General features: G+C 42.4%; 1 protein-coding gene across 1 annotated transcript in view; it reads right to left on the bottom strand.

Annotated features, from left to right (window-relative positions):
* Positions 1–19,309, bottom strand: part of USH2A (usherin) — a 754,837-nt gene that overhangs the window by 39,555 nt on the left and 695,973 nt on the right. Inside the window, exons 61-63 of the mRNA XM_047077230.1 lie at positions 17,343–17,570; positions 11,129–12,645; positions 8,085–8,406 (exon numbers count right to left, since the gene is read on the bottom strand). Coding sequence (XP_046933186.1) covers positions 8,085–8,406; positions 11,129–12,645; positions 17,343–17,570 — 2,067 coding nt within the window. The remainder of the gene's footprint in view (positions 1–8,084; positions 8,407–11,128; positions 12,646–17,342; positions 17,571–19,309) is intronic.

Genomic DNA, 19,309 nt, shown 5'->3' with positions numbered 1-19,309 from the left:
GGAACTGTCAGTGAAGAGCCATGGGGTGGTTGAAATTACACATTTTCTGCCTTCAGTAGGAGAAAATTTGGTCGCATTGAACATTTCATGTCCAGCAAACAAGCTTCCAACACAAAGATACGAGGATCAATATTGGCTTAAGTGAAATATACATCTGAATTGCATCAGCATGAGGGTGAGAACCAACACAACCTCAGATGAATAACTTGTCTCAAAGGCAACGTAAAGATTGCCAGCAATCGAGCTTAAGAATAGAGTCCTAAGGGATGCCATGAGAGAGAAAAAGAACAAAAAGACATGCACACATGTGAACTAGAGCATGCTCCTGAGTGTGCTCACACACACGTAGGTAGAAATGATCTCCAGCTGGAACCAAATGCCGGATGGCAAAAAATGACACGGTCCCTGGTCTCGTGGCAGAATTCAGACTTTTATTCATGGAAGTGTCCTGATGGCCTTCAGTCTGAGCTATAGCACTTCAGCGCTAAAGTTTTAGAACGAATTCACTGTTTGAGACAGACAATATCAATAAATCATTTAATACCTTGAGCTGTGGGAGCTGGGGGTGGAAGCAGCTTAGTTCTTGTGGGAAAGACTAACCAAACAAAAGCCTCCATGCTGGTCAGAAATACGTTAGCGAGATTAATACCTAATTAAATGCAAGTCCAAAACCAAACAGAAAACATGCTCAATAAGTTTTCTCTAAAAGTGGTATGGAAAATGCTTAGGAACACGATAGGATAAAGGTGATAGCAACAGAAAATGAGCCATCTGAATCACATAGCTAGTCACAGAAGTGTAGACTCAGACTCAAAGTTGGACGGAATCTTAGTCATGGGTATGTGGGTAAGGTATTCTTGTCCTGAGAAGAGAAGTGGCAAGGACAAAGAAGATTGGACCACTTCACTGAAGGGGCATCACACCTTCAGAGCCAATTGTGCTCTTGGTTAGAGATTTTTTATTCTAGCAATTCATTAATGACTCACTGATAGAGACATAAGAGGTTTTTTTTGTTTGTTTGTTTGTTTGTTTTTTTTAACCTGGCTTTTTTCTGTCTTAGAAGAAAGTATCTTCTACTTTTAAATAGTAGGGGCTGAGGGTAGAGTGGGGAGATGCAGCAGTCATCCCGCTAGGTATATAAGATCTCTTAGTTCTCCTAACACACCCATTTTGTTTTTTTAAAGTGAGACTATGGGAAATTAAGTATCTTGTCCAAGCTGTGTTATTTTCACTCAATTTCTTGATCTGGAAAACAGAATGGCTATGAACTTCTAATGGGGAAGAGCCTGGGAATTGTAACTATTTTACAGTAGCATGGTGGGTGTGTGCAGTGTGCTGGGAAAGCCTTTGTTTCTGGCTGAGAGTGTTTCCCACGTATTCATAAAGCCCTGGCTGTAGGAGAGGGGCCCTATGACTAGGCCTATTTGATCAAAGTCCTCCATTCTTGGTCACAGGAAGGCATATGGCGCTAGGGGGTCAGTGACAGTCTGGCTCTTGGTTGACTTATGCATACTGAGAAAGAGAAGTCCTCTTTCTACTCTGAGGTGGGAGGGCAATAATACTAATAGCTATCATAATTGTATTGGGTGAGTAGTTCCTATGTATGAGACACTGTGCTAACCACATCCATTTATCAACTTGTTCAATCCCAAAGCAAGTTCATGAGTTCAATGCTGTTCCAATCAACATTTTAAGGACAAAGAAACCAAGGCATAAAGAAGGTTTGAATCAGACAGTGTCAGGGGTGATTTTCTCCAATGCCCGGAGAGAGTCTGGTGTGGGATGAGGCCAAAAGGAGACAATTTGAGATGCAGGAAGAAGAGAAGGAACGAATCTGACAGCTTTGAGTTCTGTACCCCAAGCCCCTGTGGAGGTCTGGTGTTTGCACCTTACTCTTGGTTTCAAGGAATTTCTTTGGTCCCTTTCCCAAATGGGTGAAAAGAAATAATATCTTTATGTTTAAGTTAAAGTTGGCTTTCTATCACTTGTAGTAAAATAATCAAGATACATTAATGATGATGTAAGTTTTCTCAAGAACCTAATGGGACTCTTATATGTGGTAAGTGAAATAAATTGTTATTTATTTACATTTATATTTTATAGTATATTTATAATTTATTAAATACATTTACTAGTAAAGAAATACATTGGGTTTCATTAGGAAACACCTCACCTCTACTGATGTTTCCACATGTCCATTTTGGTGGTAGAGAACCATACAACTATGGATTGTCTGAAGCTGGTCTCATGAAAGCACTTGCTTTGATACAACTTAAACACTATTAGAAAATGAAATTGTTTAGGATCAGAATATATTCTGTCCTTACTATAGATTAAATCAAAAGAAGATAAAATTTGATTTGGAGTTTTTAAAGTGTATGGTTATAAATTCCCCCCTCTTAGGCTGCTAGAATTTAGAACTGGGGAGAACTATTAAACATAGGGGAGGGGTGCCTGGGTGGTTCAGTCAGATGAACGCCCAACTCTTGATATTGGCTGAAGTCAAGATCCCAGGGTCATGGGATTGAGGTCCCTGCCTGTGGGGCTCTTTACTGGGCATGGAGCCTGCTTGGGATTCTCTCTCTGTCTCTGTCTCTGTCTCTGTCTCTGTCTCTGTCTCTACCTCTCTTCTGCACCTTCCTTCTGCTTGAGCTCACTCTGTCTCTCTCTAAAATAAAAATTATAATTATTATTTTAACTCAGGGGAAAATCACTGGGAAAGGTTAATTTGCTCCAGGATCCAGAAATAGAGAAGGGCTAGAAGCTGCTGTCCTTTCTGTCCTCCCTTCCAGGTGTCACCCACACCTTGTGGGAGTACAAAGAGAGGGCCTCACTAGCTGCCTCCCCTGTCTCCCTTCCAGCTGTCACCCGCACCTTGTGGGGGTGCACAGAGAGGGCCTCACTAGCCTCCCCTGCAGTCTTTAGACAGATGTTTCTGGTAGGAACAGTGAGAGTCCCCTAGTATGTCTCCTTCTCAGCCCTTCCATCCTCTTCGGCATAAATTTTTAGACAGAATTTTTTGGAGCCAGGGTCGGTCTGTTAGAAAACAGCAGCCTGCCATCCCGTGTGGCCTTCCTCAGCACCGGCCCTATCAGACCCACACTTAGTGAGTCATAGAGTTTCCTCTGAGGCTGACCTGTCACTTCTCAGTCACCCAGTTACGAGGCACCGGAGGCCTTGGAGATCGTGCGAGTGTAGGTGCTTGTTGCAAAAAGCTGTCAAAGTGGGGAAGTTTCAGGAAAACTAATTAAGTCACTGACAGCATGATTCGGTGAAAGGGGGAGCCATGGCAGGCCCTAGCAAATCCATGGTGAGTCATTGCCTTAAGCGAGAGTATGAATATGAATGCACAATTACCGGGAGCTGCTCATTGGCCCCAGCTCACTCCCCGCAGGTCAAAACTGAAGCTGCTTATGGAGTAGACTCACACACGGGTCCCTCTCCAAAGCCTGTGCAGAGACTACCGTCTTAATTTGCTGGCCGAACAATTAAGAGCTTCCCCACACAGAATGTGGAGGTTTATACCATATATGTCAGTACAGCCTAATTTGAAAAAGTTGAGGACAGAAATGAGTATTGCCCGTGAAAAGTATCACTTTGCGTTTGTAAATATTCCGTGGAACAGGAAGCCTGTAACCTCCATTCAAGGAAAAGTCTGTGCATTGAAGAATTTTGTTCAGTAAAGATGCATTTCATTTATGTATGAATCACACATTTTACAGAGTTTTTGAGAACTAGGTTTTGGTAAACTAAATTGTATTTGAAATTCAGTGAGAATGCTTGTTCTCTAAAGAGATTCTGCGCTGTGTGGTTCTGCAAAGACACCCCATCCGTCTTGTGACATAGAAAAAAACCACTTCCAAATTTCTATGATTTATATTTCAGATCTTACAGTTTTTATTAAAGCTGATCCTTCAGAATCTCTGGAAGCTGTATCGAAATGAATCAAATTAGGAAAATGCCATTTTAAAGGTGCTGAATGTTCTAACTCTTACTACCAAAGACCAGGTCTCCCAAATGAGAAACAAAACAAAGTAAAACAACAAACATCAAACAAAACCCATGAGCAAGACTAAAAGAAATTATATGATTAATTGAAACATGAACTTTGCAGATAATATATTCTGCCCCCTTTCTGGCTTCATACCACAACAGTAGGACTCTTGTTTGGGAAAGTCATGGATAGACCAAGATGACCATGATAGACCAAGGTAAATAGGTTGGTCATCAATTATCATCACGTAAATTTGGCACTTGTGGAGAGCTGGCTTCACTTATTTAGGCAATCGGTTTATGATGGTTTAGGACTATGATTCTCAGCCCTGGCTGCACATTAGAATCACCTGGGGACCTTTTGAAACGCACTGATGCCTGGACGCATCCCAGAATCAGAACTACAGACGGATGGGGCCAGGGCATCGGGAAGGTGGTTAAAGTTCCCCAGGTGATTCTAATGTGCAGTCAGGGCTCAGAGCCACTGAATTAGGAAATCACCACTTGAAAATCCAGCTTAAGTAGCATAGCAACAATGCTGTACCCTCTGGGGTAGTATTTCTCTCTCTCTCTCTCAAAAAAAAAAAAAAATAGAGTTGTGGGCCATCTAAGCTGCTTGTTAAAAATACAAATTCTGGAAATCCCCACCCTAACCCCTTAGAATCTGCACTTTGAACATGCTTCTTGGGTGATCCTTTTGTACTAGAAACACTGGGAACCACTTCTTTAAGATGTTCAATATTGAAGTATCACTGAAAACTTAGAAAGTGCCTGTAATATCACATGACTTTTGCCCACCTTCAAATGTAACAGTTATCAAGCTGGTTATGTGAATTGTTGTAAGGTAAGTGACATTGGCTGGTTTTCACTCTTCAGAGTTTCCTGCAGTGAGGGAATCCCCTTTCTCTCAGTAAGAACATAGTTTCTGTCCCGTCTGTCCATCAAAACTCATCCATTCTATATTCTTTTCTCCCAGAACTCAAATACTGGTCAACTGATTGGTGAATTTATTCTAGTCAGTGCTGTCTTGTTTTTCCCACATAATAAATTTTGTCAGATACCAAAACAGAAAAGAGTACAATGGTGTAGGGTCACATAGGAGGATGGGCAATGGCATCAGACACCCTCCTGGTATACCAAGTGGAAGGTTACCTACCCAATTACAGATCATCACCACCCTTTTGATGAGTAGGTCCATATCTCTGGGCAGTTTCTCAGTTCTTTGGTTTTATACCATACCAATACAAATCACCTCACAAATACAATCCTCTGCAGAAGGGTCAAATCATTGACAGATGTTGGGTGAACTGATGTCTCTAGGACAATGAAGATGTTTTCTGAAAGGCAGCTTGCAGATGAAGTAACCCTCAGACAAATTTGAGAGCAAAGCAAATTCATCTCAATGGCAAAACGTTCTTTTGTAAAAGGGAAATCAATTCTTGTAGTACATTACATCCTAAATAGCTTCTGTGAGATTACTCAGGGTCTATATAGACTCAGCAGTTACACAGGCTAAGTAAATCCAATATTTTAGTTCATTTATTCCAGCATTTAATCTATATTTTTCAAAATATTTCCTGTGAGGACTGAGTTTGGGGCAGATAGTCTAGATTTTACCCTCCTGCTCTCTATCCTTATGTTGTAACAAGGTAGGATTAGCTAGTAAGTGCAAATTTGAGACCAGTCTGTTATGAAAAACCAATGAAATGCACCCATTTGAGTGGAAAGAGTAAGGAGGAGGAACATGGCACAGAGCTGACAGGAAGGGTTACAAAAGGAACAGCATAGTCTGAGGTCCACTTTCCTCTGAACTGTGGGTCCCTTGGCTCCTGCTTATCCTTAGGTCCTGTCCTGTTAAGAAAACTCACGAGAGCTAAGATACACGCATGGGGTTTACCATTCCTTAAAAACCTGGCATAAGACTTCTATGGATCACGAGGCCAGTTATTGAACCCGATGCCACAACATAATGCCAAAGAAGCTATAATCACTGGTTTACTTTCAGTATCTATGGGTCGTTTTTTGTTTTTGTTTTTGTTTTGGTTAATATTTATTTATTTTGAGAGAGCGAGAAAGAGAGAGAGAAGGAGAGAGCATGAATAGAGGAGGGGCAGAGAGAAAGGGAGAGAGAGGATCCCAGGCAGGCTCTGCACTGCCAGCCTGTAGCCCGACATGGGGCTCGATCCCATGAACTGTGAGATCATGACTGAGCTGAAATTAAGAGTCAGATGCCTAACCGACTGCCCAGGTGCCCCACAATGGGATATTTAGTTTCGTCTAATTAGAGGCTGAAGATTTCATGCTGATTCCATTCAGCTCTGTCATAAAGGTGTGCTTTTATTTATAAAGGAGACTAGAGAATTGAGAATAAAAGAGTCTTTGATAACTTGACACTTTTTAGTAAAGATATAGAGAAAAGAACAAAAGGATGGCCAGCCACAGAGACTCTGGCTGTTTCCAACTGTGGTATCACTAGGTATTTTGTTCCTTCATAATATAAACCATAATCCTCACCCTAAACCCTTGGGGCCTGATGTGTTTTTAAATATTTTTTTTTCAGATTTTGGAAAGGTAATACAATACATATATTGCATATTTTGTAATATCCTCAGAATGATCTGGTAATGAAACACAATATTTCTGTAGCAAACATATAAATATTCACATTAGATGGGATAAATGCTGCAAACAGTCTCAAGTTTGTTCAGACTGAGTTTTGCTGCCAAATGAGTTGTGCCAAACCTAGGAAAAAACTCTCATTTTTAAGCGAGTTTTAGATTTGGAAATGAAAACAAGGGATTAGGGATATATACCTGTGTATGTCTCCAAAGCATTCAAGAATCTACTTACATTTTCAATGTTCACTAAGTTCATTGGGTAACTAATCTCATACAATATGGCCAAAAATACACTCTCCTCACACTAAAATATTACCTCTAATTACTATCCTCACTGATTTGCTCCACATATTTCTAGTGACTTAGTGATTTTATTACTTCTGGGTATGGTAAGCCATTCAAGGCTCAGTTTCCTCTTTTAAAAACTTGCATTTGGCATTGTGCCTGGCACTGAGTGCTTGCAGCTTGTATCAACCAGCGAGCTTCGGACTCCAAGTGAGAAAATGATTCTGACTTAAGCAAAAGGGAGTTTCTTGGGAGAATCTGGAATTAAAAGAACAGTTGAATGATCGAGCCTGCAAATCGCAGGGATAAAAAAGAAAAGCTTTTGGATTGAGATTGGGGATATTTTATCAGGACTTCTCACCTCTGCCTTTTAAAATTGTGAGTCACTGTGCTGAGGATCAAGCCCCAGACGAATCTGAGGGGCTGAGCATGGCCCCGGTGCCCATCACTTGGTTGGGAGACAGCTTGACACATTCAGGGAATGATACTCCCACCAAACCTGGGCAAGGGGTGGGGGGGGATCATCCCCCCAGGGAAGTGGGGTGCTATCATAAGAGGAATCAAAAGCACTCTGGTAGCATGACAAAGTAAACCTAACAGAAGTCCTCTATAGATTTCAAAACGCTTTCCGAATATTTTTCTCAATTCTCAACTTTTTAGAGATATGCAAAGTCCGATTTTTTAGGCTGCTCTCATACAAAACTTGATTCGTCTCCATGAGCAGGTTAGCTGTTTTCCTCTAGACATTTCTCAACATTCCACATCTTTCTTGAGCACAGAGGGTGAAGGTACTTGCCACTGGGTTTTGCTTTATCTTGGTACAATGAATGAGTTACTTTTAAAGTGATTTTTTAACAAGGAGTGTTTCCTGCCAAGGCAATACTGACAGAGGGAAGCTTAATGGTAGAAAGTACTTCATTAATAAGAAATGCAAATACTTCACCTGAAATTTACATAGGAATAACAAGCACATATCACATGGATCAAGAACCAAGGAAATGAAGAAGGCAAATGAATGTGGTCTTTCCCCCCTCATTTACTGCTTACAAATTTTTAAAGGACCTTATTAAATTCCTTAAGCTCCATGTCTCTTTAAGTGGCTTTTCATATTGCAAGTGATTTTTACAGGCAGGTGCTGACGTGCGCCTACAATCTCAGTGTGGATTGGTGATAATACACATTTCTTACCTGATACTCATATTCTGTGAAAGGCGACAGTTCAAAGTCCGTGAAAGAGGTTGAGCTTCCGTTATAGGTTAGCACTGGATTCGATTTTCCGGGCTGAGTTGCTATTTGTCTTCTGTACAACTCATAATGTAAAACGTTTCCATTTGGCTGAAGCGGTCCTGTCCATAAAAGGGAAACCATGGGCTGGAACCCCCCTGGTGCCATCCGTACCTCGACATGTGGAGGCGGTTGCACCTGGGGTGCGACCTCAGGGGTCTGTGTGGATGTCCAGTCACTTGATGCACACCCCAGCATGGTGCAGGCTTGAATTCGTACTTCATACCTTCAGGACACAAGGCAGAAACTGCCCATTATTGGCAAAATAGGTTTTCACGGAAAGGATCTCTAAAAGACTGTTTTTCGAAGAGAAAAAGACAACTAAGTTCATGTTTATTCTTATCTACAGCTAGCCTTTTTAAAGAACGACAAAGTTCTATTTCCATGAAAATTTTAGAACATGTTAAATCATCCTGGCTTTCCAAACTAAAACAGATTCTCATCTGTCCGGAAAGGGGTGGGCACAATTTTTCCCTAAACAGGAATGTAAGGAATAAATGAACTTTCAAGATTCTCTCCAACATAAAAAAAAATTCTGGTACGCTGCAGAATTACTTAACACAGTGATGACGAATGTGCATCTTGGGGGGTATGAACCAGTTTTCAGTAGCCTTGGGCTTCTTCTACATCTGCAGCTGGGGCTGAATGATTCCCCAGGAATGTTTCCAGGGCATGAAGGAACATCATGGAGTTAAAGTCTCCGTGGTAATAAATCCCCTCACCTGATACCTGACATCTTAAAACAGGCTCTCTTACACCACAGAAAGACCTTCTGGGGCCAAAGTTAACCTAGCTACACGCTAGATTATCAATCATGGAGACACCTTATCACCATCCAGTTAAACTCAACCAATCAATTATGTTTTGCCTCGTAGTTGGTCTGCTGCTGCCTAGAAAGTTCTATTTACATAGCTGCGACTTTCCCTTTCCAACAAGAGGGGCTTTTGTTAGTATTAAGTGCCTATGGCTGCACGTAAGTGCTTTTTTCCCTCTGTTCCCATGCCCTGCTGACTTTACGACATCCTTGGTTTTCCCTCGAGTCACAGCCACCTTTCTTTCCATCTGTGTTTCCTACCTTTTCCTCTTCTCTTTTCTGCTTTCTCTCCTCTTACCACTGCTTTCTGTTCTCTTCCTTGCTTTTTTTTCTATTTCTCCTTCCCTCTTCTTTTTCCCACTTTCCCTTCTCCATTACACTTCTTTTTCCTTCTTTTGTGACATCTTTCATTCCCGCTTTCTGCTTCTCCTTCCTGTCTGCTCCTCCCATGCTTATCTCCACCGTGATGAGACTACTGGTTTATGGGCACATCAGTTCGTGGGTGCATATGGCAGATCTGACTCCAAAACAATTCTGTGAAGTCAATTGTCCACACATGGATCGTTTTCCAGATTATCTGTGGCAGTTTTAAAATTCTTGCTCATGTGCCTTTTGCTGCTTAGAGGATTCCCAGGCTCCTTCTTCCTACTGATCAGCTGGAGGTGCCCAGGAGGACACGCTAATTTGCAGTATTCAGTAGACATTAAGCTGCTAGAAAAGCCACAAACTACATGAAGTCCAACTTCATCTACACGTGAGAGGTTGTTTTAAGTCATTTACTGTCACTTACATCTTCAATTAGAGTGGAGAGTAAAGAGGACATCTCTTATCCCCTTAAATATCATCGTTAGGCTTATGAGGCTATCAAGCTTTTCTCCCCCTCCGCAGCCTGTGAGAAGTGCTCCTCTCACCTCTGGAAACGTTATTCTTCTCTAGAAATCTTTCTGAGTAAGAGTTTCAAAGGGGAGCAACTTGATACGATTTTTAAAACTTGCAGGTACCAGTCAGGTAAAAAAGAAGTCGGAATAAAATGTATAGCTGTGCAGCTAACCTGGGTCTCTTTAATGCCCCGAATCAGAGTCAGATAAAAGGCAACCCACACAGCATGTGGATTAGCTATGAAAGATACCTACGGAAGTTTTAATTACTGTTTAATATTTAATGCGACCTTAAATAATTGTCATGAGTAGATGCATAAGACCATGAATGTTTCATTTAAACAGCACTATATATCAGAGATAATTATAGGAGGGATCTAATCTACACATCAGTAGATTACAATAATAGCTGAATTTTAGCAGTGGTGGTTGGAAATCAACACTCTTTCAGCCTTTAATTTTTTTTAAGTGGTTCTGTTCATTTTACTAAATTCTAAGCATAAAATGTCTTTTATTACTCTTCTCCTTGGGGATGTAAGTTACTTAAAATGTGATGGGGAAAAATGCCAAGTAATTCTTTAAGCTATAGGAAAGGGGCCAGTGGGAAGGTTCCTTCGTGTAGAGAGAGACACACATCCATGCACGTCAGAGAGCCCAGAGTAGGATCAGTGAGACACATGAGCTGGCAAAGTGGCACCGTCCTCGGAAGTCATGAGATCGGAGCTGGGGCAACCCTAAGGGGATGAGGGTGTAGAGTCGCACGAGTCTCATTATCCCTGGCACAAGTGCAAGATTCCGTAGAAAAGGCTGTCCCCAAAACAAAACTTGGGTCAGTCCAACTCTGGCTGGCGCCTTTTCGATCTTTAAAATAATACCCAAGTTTTTTCACAGCCTGGGTCAGATAACCCCATTTGGGCTCTCAGAACTGTCTAGGGGCCTGTGTGTTCTCAGGAGGCTCTAAACTCAGGGAAGGGGTCCCATCTCTGTATCACTTGTCCCAGACATTGTGGTGAATTGCAAACGTTTCTGAAAAAAACGGACTCTCAAGATACCACCTGCAAGCGTTTTGCTCTCTAGAAGTTACGCAAACAAGCTTTGGCCGGATGAGGACGTTGCTAGTCCACTGTCAGTGCTTACGTGATCAGGGGTTGGGGACATCCTACGTCTTGTTTTAGAGTTCTCATTTACACTGTTCAAGGGCTTACACTATAGAAAGGACAGTGTTGCTCTCAGAAAACCCGGAGTCGACTACCTACCTGTGAAATGGCTTCAGCTGGTCTACTATGAGTGACTGTGTGTCAAAAGAATTATGAGTTGTGTTTATGTGTACGGTTTTTGTTTCTTTATCAAAGAGCTCTCGGAGAAAGAGGGTGTAGTTGACGATGTCGCCATTTGTCCTCACTGGGGCATCCCAGTTGACTGAAATCTCTTCAGGGCCCTTAGCCTTCAATTTTGGGGGTTCTATCCCTGAAGGCGCTGAGGGGCTGGTTCTGTCTTTGACGAGTGGACTCAAAACCCCACCTTGGCTGTTGTTGGCGGCCACTGTGTAGCCATACTCCACACCTGGGGTGAGAGTGAAATCATGATAGCGCGTTTCCAGGCCAGTGTAGACAATGGCTCCATCCCGTCTAAGTTCATAACTTCTGATCTGGCCATTTGAGTTTCTAGGAGGTTTCCAGGTGATCTCTATTGACTCTGAGCCTGTGACTTGCAGTTTTGGAGGGTCCATGTTCTGCGGTGGGGCCTCCATTGTCCAGGCAGATTTTGATGCGCTAGCTGTACAACCTCCTTTTGTGCAGGCCACCAGGGAGAAATCATACTGAGTATAAGGCTGCAGGTGGGAAACCAGCAGGGACAGGCCCTGCCCAGCAAGGTACTCCTTCCCGTCCAATCTCAGCAAATATTTAGTGATCTTTCCATTTTGAATTGATGGCGGTGACCACGATACATTTATTTGGGTAGCACTGATGACCCAGAGAGCTGGAGGGCTGACCCCGGCCGGAGCTGCCTCGAGGGTTGTAATGCTGGTGGGTTTGCTCGAGGAGCAGCCTCCACTTGAACAGGCGATGACCGCATAACTGTATGTGGAGAACGGAAGCAGCTCTTCATCGGTATAATTGAAAGTCACGGCATCAAAGCTGAAAGGATAGAGCACTCCGTTCCTTTGAAGTTTATACGACTGGATGATACCATTGGGCTGTTCTGGCGGGATCCAGGAAATCAGCAGTTTTGGGGGACTTGTAGATGCATAGGCTATTTCAGGGGGAGAGACACCTTCTGGGGGCGCCTGCATTGTCTTTACCACACTCCAAGAGCTCCAGGTGTGACCTGCCGAATTCCAAGTGTGGATTTTATATTCACACCGCGTCCATGGTTGTAAACCAGTGTCAGTATACATAAATGTGTTCCTTCCTGTATTATATTCCGTGAAAACAATTTTCTCATCGGCCTCGATTGTCTGATTTCCCCAAGCTTTTCCCTCAAAGCACCTGCGAATCACTTCATAGCGAATTATCTTTCCATTTGGGTGTATAGGCTCAGACCAGCTCAGCTCAATGCTTGCGGGTCCCACGGACTGGATGGTAGGAGCCAGCTGAGAGTGGGGAGGGGCTTCATCTGTCCGCAGAGGCTGGGGCACTGAGTGTGTACACCCAGCCCTGGTGCAGGCCTCCAGGGTCAGTGTGTAGAGAGTGAAAGGGTCCAGGCGTCGGAAGAGAAACTCACGATTCAGTCCCGCGTACTCGAGGATACCCTCACTGAAGACGTTGTATGTCTGTAGGAAGAAGAGAAGCAGAGGGAAAATAATGTGTGGCCTATGATTTCTCGGTGTAGCTATTTTGTCCCTTTTACCCTTCTCACCCTCCAATTTTTCCTTTTGATGATCCCAATCCAGATGAAGCATTCTGATACTAGTTTTGGGAATGTGCTCTTTTCCAGTTACTGTAACACAAAAAGTCCACAGAAAGTCCACAAAAAGAGGAACAATAGTTGTCTTTGCCTTTTTTTTTTAATTTTTTTTTCAACATTTATTTATTTTTGGGACAGAGAGAGACAGAGCATGAACGGGGGAGGGGCAGAGAGAGAGGGAGACACAGAATCGGAAACAGGCTCCAGGCTCCGAGCCATCAGCCCAGAGCCCGACGCGGGGCTCGAACTCACGGACCGCGAGATCGTGACCTGGCTGAAGTCGGACGCTTAACCGACTGCGCCACCCAGGCGCCCCACTTTGCCTTTTTTTTAAACGTTGGATATCATGTAAGCACATATCTAAAAGCTAAGGACTATTGAAGCTGATTCTTTGGCTTAAAAAGTGCTCATGGGGTTTCCTCTTATTTTTGTTTTTTTAAAAGGAACCGTATTCAAATACCCTGTTTTATAGATGACAAGCACTTTGGGTCTCATTCTGAGTGGGGTAAGAACTATCTACATTGTCTCCTACGGCATTTACTGGGAAATGGAATTATAATGCTTAATCATTTGTACCAGGGTGCCAAGCCTGAAGATGTCTGTGTATCTGTGTGTGGGCACACATACATGCACATATACACATTATGTATGTTATACATATATACACAAATGTAGATGCAGACTTTGATGAGTAGAAGGTGGAGAACCCCTCTCTCCCCCTCCCCGTATTCTCTCGCATGCCTTGGAAGAATTGCTCCTTTGGAGCAAAGTGTTCTTTTGTTGGGGAAAATCCTCTGAGCACTCATTATAAATGTAGAGCAAATTTTCATTCCATATTATTCATTGTTCTTTGGGAAAGATGGGAAGTAACTCAACTTGAATATAGATGTTTTTGTATAGTGATTTTCTACCCTCTTCCAGCCTCAGTGAACCTGAGAGATACAATACATTCTTGGGGATGGTGGTGACTCCCTAGGGTGGCCTCCCTCAAGTGGGGCTGGGACATATATCCGAATCTCTTGGGAGGCAAATCTAGTTTGAAACATTCTCAACGGGAAACTTAACTTCGACTGGACTGTTGATATACTTTAATGTTATTTAAGATGAAATAGCCTAGACTTTTGGAAATCTGTTTATGTTGGACTCCCATATTTCAGTGTGATTTTTTTTCTAATTGGGATCCTAGTGCAAGCTCACATCCCTGAGGGAAGAGAAATAGTATATTTTCTGAAGAAAGCTCAGCTTCCATAATCAAATTGAAAGCCTCTATGAGTCACTGAGCCCCTTCATATTCACCTAGCAAATCTCTATCTAGTATTAAATTTAGCTTTCCCTCTGTACCTTAGCTTCTCTCTGGGTTTGGGAGAAAACACTCAGATATGCTGACTGGTCTCACTTTAAATTTCTTACTATAAATGTTAAGTGGGTGATTCCCACTTGTAGTCCTGTTCTATTCCTCTGTATGTTTGCTCTTTCATTTTCCAAAATGATGCTTTCATATCTTCTCTTTTCCCCAATACCTGCCAACACCCTCTTCCCTGTCTCACAGGTGGCTGTTGACAGAACCCTATATTTGATTGGGAAAACAGAAGCAGTCAGAAAGGAATATTCTCATGTTATATATGATCGTCACCGTATCCATGTGGATCTAGACTTACGCTGTTCACCCTCCTTCCTCATTCTATGGATGAAGTATCTCTGCCCCTGTGTGGCCCACCTGAGCCCTGGATCCCATATCTCCCCCTTCCTACAGCTCTCACTCCTGCCATCATTCTCATTATCTCTTGCATCACCGATTGATCTCCCTCTACTGGGCTATTTCCATTAGTGTTTAAATGTACTCTAGTATCTTTCATTGATTTTTAAATAAAACTTCTTGACACTATAGTCCGCCAGCTACTGCCCAGTTTCTCTGCTTTTCCCCTATACTTCTTTAAAGAGTTGTTTATCCTCAATTCCTTCTCTTCCCATTTTCTCCTCAGGCCATCCCAACCAGGTTTCTCATTTCATCACTTGATCTCCTTGTCAAGGTCAAAATGATTATGTCATTTCCTGATCCAGGGTGACTTCTCTGCCCTCATTCCACTTGATCTCTCAACAGCATTCAACAGACTCTCTCCACAGTTTTGAGATGTCCCACTCATCTACTTTTCCTTCTACCTCACCTGCCTCTTCTCAATGTTCTTTGCTGGCCCCACTTCCTCCTCTAGACCTCCAAATTTTTGTATTCCTCAGAGCCTGAGCCTAGTCTCTCATCATCTCTAGTTATATTCTCTTATGCCTGATTTCCTCCAGGCACATGGATTTACACACCACCCATATACTATAAATACCTATAAATATAGGTATATTTATGTTTGTGAAGAACTGCCTCGAGAATTCTAGATTTCTACCTCCAACTGCCTACTTACCCCTTCAATCCTGTAGAATTTCCACCCTTACTTACCCAGTCAAGGACTCAGGGCCTGAACTATCCCTTTTCATTCATATTTCACGTCCAGTCCATTAACAGATCTTGTGAACTTTGCTTTCTGGATGTATCTCCACTCCACCCATGTCCTGTACCCTCACAGCACCCACTCATTCTACCCTGAGTTTTTAATATCTCCTAAACTCAACTGGTCTTCTTGGAGTCCATTTTCTACATAGCAGCCAGAGTGATTTTGAAAAACATGAATTTGATTATGCTACTCCTTTGCCTGAACCCTCCAGTAATTTTTCATTGCACTTAGAATAAATTCCAAACTCATCACAGCCCACAAGGTTGGGCACAGTCCACCTCCTACCAATCTGCCAATCTCATCTTTCTCTCCCTCCCAATGCTTCAACCACAGTGGCCTTCTTCCCTTCATTTGAACACACCAAGTTCATTCCTGGCTTCAGGCCTTGCATTTGCTGTTCACTTTGTCTGAAACATTTTGCTCTCATATCTTCACATGACTGACTCGGTCTTGTCATTCAGGGCTCAGCTCAAATGTCAACTCAATTCAAATGATCATCCATTCTAAAATAGCCTGAGCAGGCGTAATTATATTATTCTATTTAATTTTCTTTATAGTATTCATTCTGCTCTGAAATTCTCTTATTTGTGTACTAGCTTTTTGTTTGCCTCTCTGTACCCCCACCATTCATGCACACACACACACACACACACACACACACGTAAGGTGTGTGATAGCAGGGATCTTGCCTGTTTTGTTCACTCCTGAATAAATGCCTGGTACTTAGTAGAAGCTCAATAAATATTTGGTGAAATGGAAATGAAGATAAAGGAGTAGATATTCCTATTGTCAATCATGCCAGGAAAAGGCAGACACCAGAATGGGAAACAAACACTCACAAAGGGAGGTACTTTGATGAGTGTGAAAAGAGAGATTCTTTTCTCTGATGAAATCTTAGGGCTCTGGCTTGGATTTTAAGACCACGGATCCTCCGGGTTCAGCCTCCTATAGTAGAGTAGGGGAAGTCAGGCTCTGTCACATGCAGCAGGCTTGTAGAAAGCGGCCTGCTTCTGCTGCCTGTGGCAGGCCTGGCACTCAGCTGAGAGGCGGCCATTGGGCTAGGCAGCAAGGCTGTTACATGGAGGCCCACGAGCATGGGCCTGAGCCTGTGAGCTCGCATGACAGTTCTAGGTTTTTGCTGTAGGTAGTATCTGCTGTCATCTTCCTTACGGGGTTTTTAGAGAAGCTTTCAGCAAAGTTACAGCTTAGTCTTAACTGTTCTGTGTGGAATTAACAGGGGACTCTTTGCCATCTTGAGAGGGAGTGGTAAAGGAAGGCAGAGGGTCTAGAGCAGCTGCGGGCTGGGGAATTCTGCAGAAGGTAGGTGATGAGGGCCTAACTGCTGGTCCAAGACTAGAGGCAGTAATAGACTGACAGGTAAGTCCCCCTACCGTTGGAGAGGAACATTAGAGAGGGAGACGAAGGCTGGCTTTCACAAGGGTGATTGTTCAAAGTATCTAAATGCAGTCTGATAATGGAAATGCAACTTTCTTTGTGCTCATAGACCAGTGAAACGTGAGACATCTATGACATTAATAAGATGACTCCTCATGGTTATGTATGGAGGTGGGGGAGTCAGCAGACATGTAGGGCTTCCTGTCCTCTGCTTAGTGAGCTCTGCTCACAGTGTAAGTTAGGCAAGTCTTGAGTAAATAACTGGGCAGGGTAATTCAGGAGGCAGTAAGAACAATCATTTAAGGTTCAGTTTTAGCGTGACTTCCTGACTTCAAATTGCAATTCAGTCATTTGCAATGTGGGCTTGGGCAATTATTTAGCCTTTATTATGCCTCATGAAGTTTAGTGGTAGCTACCTGGTAGTGTTGATGTGAAAATTAAATGAGATAATCCACAGAGTGCACTTAGCTCAGTGTTGGGTTCATAGCAAGCATAACACACGGGAGCCAGTTTTCTCTGATCTATGATTAAGTGCCTGGAGGAGCGATCAAGGAGAATTAAACCGACTGTGAAGGGTGTTTTCCCACAGTGACATGATGGCATGTCAGGGCTCATCTATTTATCTGGAGAACACCAAACATGCCTTCATATTCAGGGTAGACGTTACCTTAATCACACCATTGGTTTTTACAGGCTCTGACCACTGTAGCAACAATGCTCGGCCGTTCTCTTGCTGTTCCACTGTGAAGTTGCTCAGTCCACTTGGGGAAGATTCTAGGGTGTGAACCATAGTCCAAGGGCTTGAAACTTCTCCTGCCTGGTTTGTGGCCACAATTCCAATGTGATATGTTGTGAATGGTTCTAACCCAAACAGGTGGGCTTGATGGCTTGTACCCTGTAATGAAAATTAACAGGTTAGTTTTCTTTTAGGAACTGCTAATAATTGCTGGGAGGTCATTCTCTGACCAAGGTACATGAGCAATGGCAGCACAAACATCACAACAGAGTTTTGAATTATTAAGAAAACAATGTGGGTTTTTTTCTTGTTCTTCCCACCTGCATGTAATATCTAATGTGTGATTTCAGACATTTGCAATGTGTAGATCAAATAGGATCCTTGCCTTTACAGAGCTGGCAACCCAAAGGATGTGATATATAACATAAAGAAAGAGTCTTGGGGCGCCTGGGTGGCTCAGTTGGTTAAGCGTCCAACTTCGGCTCAGGTTGTGATCTTGAGGTTTGTAGGTATGAGCCCCGCGTCGGGCTCTGTGCTGACAGCTCAGAGCCTGGAGCCTGCTTCGGATTCTGTGTCTCCTCTCTCTCTTCCCCTCCCCTGCTCATGCTCTGTCTCTCTCTTTTTCAAAAATAAATAAACATTAAAAAAAATCTATAATGCTTCAGGTCAGTGCTGTATCTATCTCACAATGGAGACCCGTGGCACCGGGTTGCAGGACAAAGAATGGGATAATCCTAAGGGTTTGGAGAGTTAACTGAGACAGTCCTGATTCTTTTTCATTAATCTCTTATACTATTTGTTTATACCTCCCCAATCTCCCTCTTGCATTCTCTTGGTGCATATTTATATTTTACAAATGCAATAAAACAAACACAAGAAAACAAAAACAACAAGCTACCTGAACTATAAATGAACAAACACCTTAGAGAAGTCTACTGGTGATAAATATGTGAAGATATTCTCATTTGTTAAAAACACCATGACTAAAACTATAAAACTTACCAAAAGTAATTGTTAGTTAGGTTTTGAGAACTTGGTTTTTGTTGATTTAAAAGGAAAAAAAAAGGATAGCAGAATTAGTTTTTTTTTTCTGCTTGGGGAGAACATTTAACATATTTTACATCACTAAAAACTGGAACTAAAAGTCTTCATGTTTGAGAGAGCCCAGGGTGCTCTTTCTACATCTGGGCCAGATGGATATGTCTGTTTACAGATAGCAACTATGACTGCAAGTGGACCAGTAATGTGTCTATGGGTAAACACACACACATGCACCCAGACACACACACACACACAGATACCCAGAGACACACAGACACACATACCCAGAGACACCCCCGCCCTCCCCCCCCCACACATAGGACTTTCTGTTTTGTACAACACTCATTGAATGTGAATAATCATGAGGAAGTTTTGACTGGTTTAATGGGATATTCACACTTAACGGTGTGTGAGATCAGGTTCAGTTTGTTAGATGTTTAAATATGACAGATAGCTTTCAATTGTCCTTTCCTCTCTTGTTGCTGGGCACAGGAGGAAGAATGTGAGGTAGGGAAGAGGAAATTAGTTCTAAGAATAGGTACCAAAAGCATCGAATGAAGTTATGTGAATGGAAATTGTCCTTAATTTTGAGACACCCAAATATAATTTTGAATCTAAAACAAGTTGGTAAAATTGAACTGAAATATTTTCCAAAAACCTTGTTAGACAAAACCAAAACATCATAGAGATAATTTTTGACACCCTTTCCTCACATTCTTGGTTATAAGTTTCAACTGTTTAATGTCTCTTCTTATGTGTTAAACACAAGCAAGAAAATATAATTGCCTGTATTTATCAAAAACTTGTAAGTTAATTTTCCTCTCTCAATAAGTCCCATTATGATATTACATGCTAAC

The sequence above is a fragment of the Lynx rufus genome, unplaced genomic scaffold, assembly GCF_022079265.1.
Source record: "Lynx rufus isolate CCGP_SWC_20201006 ecotype Redwood Valley unplaced genomic scaffold, mLynRuf1.p SCAF_15, whole genome shotgun sequence".
Lineage (NCBI taxonomy): Eukaryota > Metazoa > Chordata > Mammalia > Carnivora > Felidae > Lynx > Lynx rufus.
Note: the sequence above shows the minus strand (reverse complement) of the source record. Positions and strands in the feature narration are given on the sequence as shown.